The sequence below is a fragment of the Monomorium pharaonis genome, chromosome 7 (assembly GCF_013373865.1).
Source record: "Monomorium pharaonis isolate MP-MQ-018 chromosome 7, ASM1337386v2, whole genome shotgun sequence".
Classification (NCBI taxonomy): Eukaryota; Metazoa; Arthropoda; class Insecta; order Hymenoptera; family Formicidae; genus Monomorium; species Monomorium pharaonis.
In genome coordinates, this window is record NC_050473.1 from 4,226,388 (window position 1) to 4,238,361 (window position 11,974).

The following is an 11,974-nucleotide window of genomic DNA, read 5'->3' on the forward strand; positions in this document are numbered from 1 at the left end:
ATATTAAAAATTGTTAAATTTCAAAAAAAGTTAGGTCTGGTTCAAGTTAAATCTAGAAAAAGTTAAGTTTCAAAAAACAGTCGAATATCAAAAACGGTTAGATTTCAAAAAAGTTAAGTCTGGATAAAGTTAAGTCTCAAAGAACAGTCCAATAATAAAAAAAGTTAGATCTCAAAAAAGATATGTTTGAAAAAAAATTGTGTCTCAAATATCAAAGTTTTAATTGAAAAAATAAGAGTAAGTACTGAAAAATAAAAGTTTCATTTGCAAAAAATTACATTAGGACTGAAAAATAAAAGTTAGGATTGAAAAATTAAAATTAGGATTGAAAAATAAGTTTCGTTTGCCGAAAATAAAGGCTAACACTGGAAATAGAGGTCAAGATGGAAAATAAAAATTAGGACTAAAAATATAAGTTTTGTATGCTGAAATTAAAAATTAAAACTGTAAAATAAAGGTTAAGACTGAAAAATACAAATTAAAATTGAAAAATAAATGTTCCGTCTGCCAAAAATTGTTATTAGGACTGAAAAATAAAATTTTGTCTGTAAAAAGAGATTGCGCACTCGCCAGCTTGTCGACTCGCTCACTCACTCACTCACTCTCTCACTCATTCATTCACTCACTCACTTCGCGCGCACTACTTAACTTTTTATTTTTTACCTTTTAAAGTAAATTACAACAATAAATGTATAGATAATATTTATACAAATTTGACAACTGTCAAAATTCAATTGCAATGACGGCTACTTTTACAACACGAAGTTAGCGCAGCGAGAGAACCAATTGGCATCGCGGAGAAGCGACAACAATAAACTTCGAGAAATGCGAGCAATCGACTTTACATGCTTTTTTTTAGATAGGATGCTTTTTACATAACGTGTTTACTGCCCCACAAGTTTTTTACAATTATTTATGTAATGACAGTCAACTTCAATTGTAAACTCGTATAAAACAATCTTATTTGAAGTTTGTTGAAATATTTGACAAATTTTTTTTTTAAATCATGTATTTTTTAATTAGGATAATTTAAAGAAGTATAAGATTTAAAAGTATGTAAAAGTATGTAAAAGTATGTATGTGTTTAAAAGTATGTAAAAGATATAAGAAATAAAAAAACTACATATACAAGCAAAAATAATGTTAAAATTGTGTATTTAATATTTTTTAAATATTTTTTCGTAATATTTCAATAATATTTTTAGTAATTTTAGTAATACCTTTACAAAAATATAAACTGTCAAAGTCTATTTGAAAGTATATTTTTGTTTTCTTAATATCTTTTCTCTATTAAATCAAAAATAATCAATTTTTTAAGCAAATTTTTATTTACAAGCAAGACTGAAACGGGATTATTTCTGTGTAATCGGCATATAATTATAATTAATATTATGTAGTAGCTCTACAATAAATGGTCTACTTTACTAACAACGCCTCATGTCGTAGTTGTTTTGACCGACGCTATGTGAACGAGGCTTTGCTAGTTTTTAACTAAGCCCTGCGACGCCTGGACTTTTGTCTCTCTTGTCTGGCTCTAGGCCAGTAGTAGCACTCCTACGAACAAAAGTGTAAGCGAGCACGTGCTTCGAGCACGCGACTACGCAATATTTTATATAACTTTATCTGCGTTGATTTACGAAAAGAAGTGCGAATAAAAAAAGTTCCTAGCTTGCAACGAGAGTGGTTATTAAGTCTCAACCTGGTGTATCTCCTGGACAATTTTCCTTTGATTTAAATATCTCGCAGGTCCCGCCTAAATCGGTCGTTTACAATTAATAAAATTTATTGTTCCTTTCATTCTTTGCTTTTTATTTGTTAATAATATTAAACTTTATTTTATATTTAAGTATTATTAAACAAAGAAAAACATTACCTTAAATTTACTGATAAATTTTGCTTATATAAAACGTATGCATACGTTATCGCGCCTGACAAGATATTTCATTGCTATTGATTGTTATTTGCACTAAATGCACCCATTTAATCGGTCTCCAACTACTCTCAGCTGGGAGAAAACAAACGCAGCGTTGGAAATTCTCAATACTACCAACTTAACCTTTTCTCCCAACACCAGCCAAAGCTATTTTTAAACGCATCCTAAATTATTTGTTCTAAAAGATTTAATATTATTTAAAATCCACATACGTTTTCTATGGGTGGTATTCATAGTCGAATCTTATTTAAAGATTGTCTCAAGCAATGTCTTAAGATGCTAATATGGCTCTGTGATTGGCTGATGGCATCTTAATTAGAGGCTACGGTCCACTTAACGCTACAAACGTTTCGTAGCATTCTTTGATTGGTCAATTCGTAATTATCTTTGTTTTGATTGGTCAATCAAACGCTTCGAGACATTTGTAGCGTCAAGTGGACCGCAGCCAGTACTTAAAATAATCTTAAATATAAGATCCGACTATAAATACCGACCATAAAGCCAAAGATACACGATGCTTGTTTTCGTGCTGGTTTGTTTGCTGGATGGAAATATTTTGTCTTGATTGGTGCATATACATCTATCTTCAGAAATGCACCAATCAGGACAGAGTATTTCCATCCAGCAAACAAACCAGCACGAAAACAAGCATCGTGTATCGCAGGCTTAAGGGCCACCGCACAAACTCTTCCATAACGCGTTACGTTACGTTAAGTACTCCATACAAACCTAAGTTGTACTTAAAATTTAACTTAAATCAACGCACAAAGAACTCCTTAACGTAAGAACTTAAGAACTTACGTTAAAAGTTTCTTTGTGCGTTGATATAAGTTTAATTTTAAGTACAAACTTAGGTTTATGGAGCACTTAACGTTACGTAACGTGTTACGAGAAAGCTTGTGCGGTAACTCTAAGATGAGTTTTTTGGCCGGTGCTCCCCATTTCTCCGGCATTAAAAAGAGAAAAGATCTTTTGTCTTTCTTTTCGTATGCATCAACGGTTATACTAAGGCACTATAAAAGTGAGTATTCTCACGTCCGCCATTTTTCTTCTTACTAGCATGAAAAATTAGATATGTTTTGTATATATAGACCTAGTTTACACCGAGCACTTGGTACGCGTATCAAATAGTAAATAACTAGTGAATGTGTTTAATCATTGGCTGATCATCTTAAATTCACTATTTGATACGCGTACCAAGTGTTCGGTGTAAACTAGAGAATATACGTCAATAATCTTTGGAAGCACCAAACTTTATGCGACTGGTGTAAACTAGGTCAATGAAACAAAGACACGATATTTATGATCTTGAGACTGTAAAGGTTATTGCGATGTATTATATATGTAAAACCAGAGAGAACCTGAGAGCGGCCACCCACCGCGGCTTTTTTCGTGCGACCAATATTTGACTAGCATCAGCGCCAAACGTGGATGTAAAGCCCGTTCTACATTAATTGCAGTCGCCAGTTGCAATTTGCAACACCCAATAAATGTCGAGCTTTAACTAGAAACTAAGCGCCTATTGGATGTCAAGTCGCAACTAGCTGCTTGCGATTAATGTAAAACAGACTTTACATCCACGTTTGGCGCTGATGCTAGTCAAATATTGGTCGCACGAAAAAGGCCGCGGTGGGTGGCCGCTCTCAGGTTCCTCTCTGGTAAAACATTATGCTAGTTACTTGCTAGTTTGAAAAAAATGGTGGACGTAAAAATACCTACTTTTTTAGTGTTCTACTTATACAGTGGATGCTCGGTCTATACCATACTATGTCTATGGTTAAAGGAGTATAGATATTGTGTGCTCCGTGGTGCATTTACGCGTTCCACACTTCCACGTTCCACGTTGTGAAATTGACGATTACTATGTCGAACTTCCACGTAGCACGCGGTAGTACATGATATAGTCGGAGCATTATGTTGCACTACCGTAAGACTAAAAGTGTCGCCGTGAGTGGATGTTGAGATCAAATTAACCGGTGTTCTTAACAGAAGAGCCTGCTAAGTATCGAATAAAAATGAAGAACTTTAACATTATTTTTCTGTCGATTATTTTGACAATTGCAGTTGTGGCTAATAAAGGTAACATGAGATTCATAATTTATAAAAAGTTAGTTTTTTATTCCTGGGCTGCTGCACTAGCGCAATAAGTTAGAGTAAGAAAAAATATATTTGTCTTATTCTAACTTATTGCACCAGTGCAGTAGCACAGGAATAAAAAAACAAATCTCACGTAACGCATTTTAATTCGCGATTACACACAAAAATCGTAGTGTAAAATAACACATGGTTTTGTTAAACTTTCAATTTTCTCTGTCTACTATTAAATTTAGTCAAATATTTTAAAAAAAATTTATGATTGATATTTTCTAATGTTCCGAACATTTTCTAGTTTTTATTATAGTAATTCTTACGTATGCTTAGAATCTGAAATTTTATTGTGAAAGGAGTAATATCTGCGATGAATTATAAAAGTTTGCATTTGGAATCCGATTTATCTATCCATATTTTTATAATATAGTTTTACAATCATAATTAAATATTTTTATAGTGTATCCTAAATACTAATTTTCAAAAGATAGAGTTTTAAAAAGAAAATTTAATGAGGAAAGATAAAATTAAACCTGTCTCTTCGTTTTGTCTTTAAAATTTTGTTTTTAAATTACATAAAATTAAAAATTGATTTTTTACTAGGTTTTTACTTTGCAGCGTTACAACTTAATAAGATTTATTGAATAAAAACTAGAAGTTGCTTCAAAGATTTTCGAGTTTTAACATGGTTAAAAGCTTTTTCAAGCTTTTTAAAAGGATTATTCCCTATAAACAGCCAAAAAAGGCAATTTTTTAGGAATTTTTAGAAATAAAAGTATTATACCAAATGTTTTAAGACTATACAGTATTATTATTCGACATTTATAATGTATAAAAAATTTTTGTTGCAAAATAATTGATATATATATATATATATATATATACATATAAACATCTATATATATATACATATATATATATATATACATGAGTAACTTGAATAACTTGGTAGATTCTTACACTTGTATTTACAGGATACATCTATGCTCAAGAAGATGAGAATATTGATGATATTGTTGATGTAGAAGGTGAAGAAAGTAGTATAATAACCGATGAAGAAGTAGAAGAAGATAGTAACAATGCTTCAGCCGATGCTGCTACAACAATACTTTTTACAAAACCTGTTCATAATACACTGTCTACCCTTGGTATTTTTATTTTAATTTTGCAATACTGAAATTAAGGAAATTTCTCAGTCTTAAAAAGTAAAGGAAAGTCGTGATTTTTATTCCTATTCTTTTTTAACAAGGCATTTTCAACATTTCCATTTTTTAAATAATAAACTAAATATAAATAAAATGTAATAAAAATAATTTGTTATTGGAAATATTTTCTTTGTAATATTGTTGAATATTAAAGGAAAAAATTAAGTTAGAATTATGCTTTATAATGGTTTAAATATAATAATAAGTGACATTATTACATTTTCACTGACATATTTAAAAAAATATTTAGTTTATGAACATTTCGTATTTTTATGTGGAAAATACTGAAACTGTATTTTTTAATCCTAAAACGTGTTTTTTGAATTCCGTTTTCTTTTATCAATATAGTTTAAAAAATTTTTTTGTTTGCAATTAAATAATTAAAAATTTTCCTTTGTCTGAAATTTTACAATGTACTTTAGAAAGTTATTTAAAGAAAGCTATACGATAAAAAATTTATCAAAATTCAAGAATCCTTATATATTAATTATTAAGTTATTTTTTTAATTTGATGAAATTTATATTATGTGAATAGCCTGAAGAATCCCCTTAAAGTGTATAATATTTTTTTATATTAAAATTTATTATAAATTTCACAGAATTGCCAGCTGGAAATATAGTAGAATTTCTTGTGGGCTTCACTAACAAGGGTGAAAATGATTTTGTTCTGGAATCGCTAGATGCCTCTTTCCGTTATGCGATGGACTTTAATTTTTACATTCAAAATTTCTCTACGTTTACATTTAACAAGATTGTGAAGCCCAAGCACGAGGCTACCTTAGCTTATTCCTTCATACCATCCGAGAGTTTTGCTGGAAGACCGTTTGGTTTGAATGTCAACCTGAATTATAAAGATGCAGTATGTATGATATTAAATGGAAGATGTTATATATAAAGTATTAAAAAAATATTTAATAAGTTTATGGCCTAGAAAAAAAATAAATGTATATTATGTATTTTATAAAATAAATGAGAACTCTCTGGTAAATATTTTTTAAATAATTATCTTATAATATTTTTAGGTATTTTTCATATTTTAAATTTAAGAAATTTGATAAAAATTCTCTGAACTTTTTCAGATTTTTAAAATAAAAATTAGATAGAAATTCTTAAAAATTTTATGACAAATCAGAAAAAGAAATTACCAGAGAAAAACAAGACTAGGAATAGATGCATCATACTTAGAATTATACTTTTTGCAAACCTTGTAGTAAGAACGTAAGGATGATTTTATATTAACAAATTATACAAAAGTGATCAACAAAAACAGGAAAATTTTTATTATTGATCTAATATAAAAATCGCAGATTTTAACAAATTAATTATTTTAATACACTAGATATTACTCAAAAGTTGTATAATACTTGCGATTTTTTCATATTTTATAAAAGGCTAAATATAAAAGTTGTTTTAAAATTCTTGAAAAAATTAATGCAAATTAAACATAAAATTTCAAAAAATTTTTTTCCTCTTTAGTTTACAAAATCTCATTAAAAACAATTGGTAATTATGCAGAATAGGGGCGACCTCACTGATTTCAATGACCTTGATATGTTGTCAGGGTCATTATTCTGAACAACTTTTCCCGATACGTGCTACTGCCTCTCGGTCTTAGTTTCCGAGTTATACACAAATGTTTTTCTTTAATTTCTTGCTTCAATTTCATTAGTTTTGAAACAGAAAGAAAAGTAGGGTGCAGAAAACGCGTGGACAGGATGCAGAGGGAGAAGCTTCGTCCCTCTGGTTTGCTTTGTAAGCAGAGGGGGAGGTGTAAAAAAGGGGTAAAAAAAAGTTTAAAAATGTTTTAGTTTTGTGTGGAAAGTCATAAATAACTTATGTGGTATAGAGAACGCGTGGGCTCCGCCCCTCCTCCTGCACCTTCTCCCTGTAATTTTTCCTAACTTTAGTCCAATTTTATGTCGCAATTTGGTTAATATAAAAACATTGGAAACGAACAGCGTGGAAAGTCACAAACCCATGTGGTACTGTATAAGCGTGGACGTCGTTTACTTTACATAAAACACTGATATCATGTATCGTATTTATGAAACGTAAAGTAAACGACGTCCACGCTTGTACGGTACCATATAGATTTGCGACTTTCCATGCTGTTCGTTTCCAATGTTTTCACATTAACCAAATAGCGACATAAAATTGGGTTAGAGTTAGGAAAAATTACAGGGAGGGGGTTCAGGAGGAGGGGCGGAGCCCTTCCCCCGCCCACGCGTTCTCTATACCACATAAGTTTTATGACTCGTTTGACTTTAATAATGACTTTGTGACATAAGTGTATAACTCGGAAACTAAGGCCGAGCGGCAGAAACATGTATAGGGAAAAGTTGTTCAGATTAATGACCCTGACAACATATATCAGGGTCATTGAAATCGGTAAAATCGCCCCTATTTTGCATAATTACCAAACCATTTTTTAAAAGTAAGTTCTTATATCAAAAAATTTACGTCGATGTGAGAAATCATCACACTAAGAAATTTTTTAGAAAAATATTTTAAAGCTTAGAAACTAGAATTTAATAAAATTTTTTTTGTTAAGTTTAACCTAATGATATTTTATTGAACTTTAGCACATTAAAGTAAAAAAAAATAAAAATTACCAATTTTATGTCACTAGGAAATACTGCAATTACAAACAATACTACAATATTTTGTAAAAGCAAAAGAATGAAAGACAAAAAATGTATATTTTTACTTTTTGTGATGCAAAAAAATTTCAAGCATACTGTAATCAAGCATCTTATATTTTATTTATGTTTAAGTGTATACTATGTGTATATTTTATAACACAAACATTTTTTAACTCTGTATATTTAAAAATACATTACGTGACACATTGATGTATTATATTTTTTGCAGAATGAAGTATCCTACAATGAAGCGGTCTTTAATGAAACTGTACAAATTATAGAGATAGATGATGGTCTCGATGGAGAAACTGTTTTTCTTTACGTATTCTTAGCTGCATGCGTTATATTGACCCTCGTAGGAGGTCAACAATTATTATCATCTCTAGGACGTAGATCGCGTTCCTCTACCACTCGTAAAGCACCAGTGGAAATGGGTACATCCAACCCTAACAATGTAGATTACAACTGGTTGCCAAAAGAAACTCTTAACAGAATCAGTAAGTAACTAAATAATTGAAAGCTAATGAAAAATCTACTTAAGTTAAAATTAAATAATTTAAATAATTTATAATATTAAAGTATTATACATTTTAAATTTAATGTTATAATTTTTTTTATTAATTTGTATTGTATTACTTTTAAAAGATACTGCATATAAAGAACTTAAAAAAATATTAAAATAATTTGTATAAATTTGCTTGTTTATATAGATAAATCTCCTAGAACTCTAAAGCAAAGCCCAAGACAAAGGAAAACAAAAAGAACAGCTGGTTTTGATGATTTATGAATTATATTAATATTTGTGTGTATATTATTTAAAAATAATACCGGAAATTTATACTGTACGGTGAAAACTACAATAATTTTTGAAAAAGTGATTCCGAGTTTTCTAATCTCTTAACTGTGAAGTAGATTATATGAACAAAAAATATCTGGTTTCAGTAAATAATACGGAACGTGAGAGTTTTTCAATAAGTTTAATGAAGTACTATGCGAAAAATCATATGGCTACATTCTGTAATATTATTCATAATGTATTGAACTGTATGTTTTAAAATCTAGGAATATGATACTCAATAGTTTGTTTTTGCAAAAAAAATTTATACGTAGTACTTAAGAACGAGGTATACTTTATTTTTATTTATAAGGAGGTAGTAATAACTGCAAAGTGTCAAATGAATAAATTATGGCTCAATCGAAAGAAGAGATTATATATACTAAAAACTAGATATCGTGTGTTTTTTTTTTTCGTTCATGACAAGTTAGGATTGTATTAAGCAGTAATTTTTTTATATAACTATATTATATATTTTATAATTTAATTATATGTTATTCTTTCAAACAAAAAAGTGTATGTAATGTACATTACTTACAATAATGATTACCAAGATTAAAAAATTTTTTTATTTATAAAACTTAATATAATAAAAATTCATACATTAACATACAATTATTCACACATTACATAAAATTTTTTATTTGATTCATATTTATCTAATTTGGTCCTACTCTGAAGTATTTTAAAAAAGCTAAGAATATGCTTTCAGTTCAGACATACAGTATGATAAAATTACAAGATTCCACAAATTCTAGTGTAGCAGGAAAAATAATTAAAAATAGGTGTGGCAAATTAGAGTTAATCATCTATCCCTTTTTTTAAATGAGCTATGATTTTTTAATAAGCAAACTATGACTCCTCTCACTTGATATTTTGTAGTTACTGTTATCTCCTTATTAAATTAGTTATCTATTTTTTAATATAGTCTACATCATCATGAATAATGAATACCATGAATAATGCACATACGTGTGTGTGTGTGCGTGCGTGTGCGTGCGTGCGTGTGTGTGTGTAACAGGTAAAACAAGGATGTTAAATAAGTCTAATTTTTGGTCCCCTTCCAGAACCTTTGATAATAACAAAAAATTGTTTGGGTCCCACTTGAAAAGAAAAAAACATCCATGTACAAAAGTACAGGGAAAAAAAACTTCAGGTTTTTGTCAGGCTTTTTTTCGAAAATTGAATAGCCACATAGCGCACTTACATTTTTCATAAATTCAATGTTTGGAAAGGTTTTCCGTAATATTTTATTTTGAAAGGCTATTAAGGATAAGTATTTGAATGTTAGAATGTAAAGACGGTATATACGAAATGGCGTTCGTAATATACAATTCTTGATGTCCCATTTTAAAGGACCACTTCGAATAACTTTAAATCTTAAAGTCACGAGTTTTTCAGTGAAAGAATTTTTTTTAAGTAAGTATTTGGGAGTTTTGAAATCGCTGATTATGAATCCAAAGTTAGATTTTCAAAATCCAAAGAGCTAAAATAAAGCGGATTTGAAAAGTTGTTTAATGTTTCGTGTTTTGACAGACCAAATGGAAGCAAGCCTTGGTTATCCAGATAGTGCCATATCTTTTTTTTGGCTGGATATCTTCACACCTTGTCTTTAGTGACCAGATTTTGATGATTCTCGCATTGACAGACAAAATTATGTCAATCCTTGCTACTGGTCTAATTGAGACAAATCTTGCCTTGAATGGCTGGATCTCTTGACATTTTGCTTTCATAGACAACCCTTTACTAGCTGAATCTCTTCACATTTTTTTGAAAATTTAACTTTGGATTCGTAATCAGTAACCTCAAACACCTTCAAATACGAAAACTCGTGCTTTGATGCGGGGTCTACAATGGCAGCAGGAGTAATGGAGTAAGGAGTAAAAGTAACAATTGACCAATTAAAAACCGGGAATAAACGAAATGGGCAAATCTCATTTCATATTTCTTACTTCTTACTCCTACTCCATTACTCCTGCTGCCATTGTAGATCCCGCATGAGAGTTAAGAAGTCATTCGGAGTGGTCCTTTAAAATGGGATACCAGAACTGTATATTGTGAACCATTTTGTACATACCTCTTTATATTCTAACATTCAAATACCTATGGTTAGTAACCTTTAAATATAAAATATTATGGAAAACCTTGCCAAAACATTGAATTTATGAAAAATGTAAGCACGCTATGTGGCTATCCAATTTTCGAAAAAGCCCGACAAAACTCTGAAGAGTTTCGTTTTCCCTATACTTCTGAGATGTAAAGCTGTTTTTTTATTTTGAAGTAGGACCCAAACAATTTTTTGCTATTATCCAAGTTCTGGAAGGGAGTAAAAAATCAAACTTTTTTAACATATCCTCCTTTAATTATTCTTACAACCATATTGTGGTGTGTATCGGTATATAAAAAATTTAATAAATTTTTGTAAAAAAGTTTTTAATTTTTAATTTAAAAGTTTGACCTATCCGTTATATTAATTTTTATCAATTTTTCAGAAAAATTATATGAAACTTATCAATTGAATTTTGTATACTTTAAAATCTTTAAAAAGCATTTGTGTAAAGGTGTCTTCACGCTGACGCTTACGCTCATTTTCAGCGTCAAAAGACATCATGTGACTAAAAATAAAGATACATTCGTTATTTTTAGTCACGTGATTTCTTTTAACGCTAAAAATGAGCGTCAAACGTCAGCGTAAAAAGGCACCTTAAAAAAAATTTTTTTTAATTAAATATTCCAGCTACAGTCGGACCTCCCATTTAGCATACTCTCATTTAGCATAACCTCCCATTTAGCATACCAAAAACCTTTAAATAATTCTGTTCGTTTTCTTGAAACAAAAAGCTAGCTTTTTCTTGAACTTGCTCGTGATGATTTGGCTATACCGGACAGCATTGAATTGTCACGAATCATGATGATAGTAGATGGTTGTGCTTATCATATATTTCGGTCCTAGAGAAAATTACTCGGATAGCCATTATCGTAAATACCCCTTATAGGAACTCTAGATCATGCTAAGACTCCATGTATGCGGTGAGCTCTGGCAAACGCATGCGGTGACCAATCAGAATTCAAGCGCTTGCTGTGACTTGCCGGAACCCGACCTGCGCCTGGTTGCTGATTGGTCACCGCATGCGTTGCCGGAACTCACCGCAGACATGGAGTTTTAGGCCGGAATTCATAGTCGAATCTTATTCAAGTTCCAGCTTAAGCACGATCTTGAGACGTCAATGCTGTTATTTCATTGATTAAGTAAGTCTCAAGTCTGCTCGAA

The 11,974-nt window shown here is 30.3% G+C and overlaps 1 protein-coding gene across 1 annotated transcript; it reads left to right on the forward strand.

Annotated features, from left to right (window-relative positions):
* Positions 1-3,728: 3,728 nt before the first annotated feature.
* On the forward strand, positions 3,729-11,125 carry LOC105838176 (translocon-associated protein subunit alpha). Its single transcript, XM_012683529.3, has 5 exons — positions 3,729-4,012; positions 4,996-5,169; positions 5,826-6,085; positions 8,098-8,365; positions 8,579-11,125. Exons 1-5 carry the CDS (start codon positions 3,949-3,951, stop codon positions 8,653-8,655), a joined length of 843 nt encoding a protein of 280 aa, XP_012538983.1. The 5' UTR covers positions 3,729-3,948; the 3' UTR covers positions 8,656-11,125.
* The last annotated feature ends 849 nt before the right edge of the window (positions 11,126-11,974 follow it).

Bases quoted from the DNA above. Each gene is read 5' to 3' on its own strand.
- LOC105838176 (XM_012683529.3), top strand. From the start codon at position 3,949: ATGAAGAACTTTAACATTATTTTTCTGTCGATTATTTTGACAATTGCA. The intron at 4,013-4,995 runs GTAACATGAGAT...TTGTATTTACAG, and splicing joins TGCAGTTGTGGCTAATAAAG to GATACATCTATGCTCAAGAA. The intron at 8,366-8,578 runs GTAAGTAACTAA...TTGTTTATATAG, and splicing joins AGAAACTCTTAACAGAATCA to ATAAATCTCCTAGAACTCTA.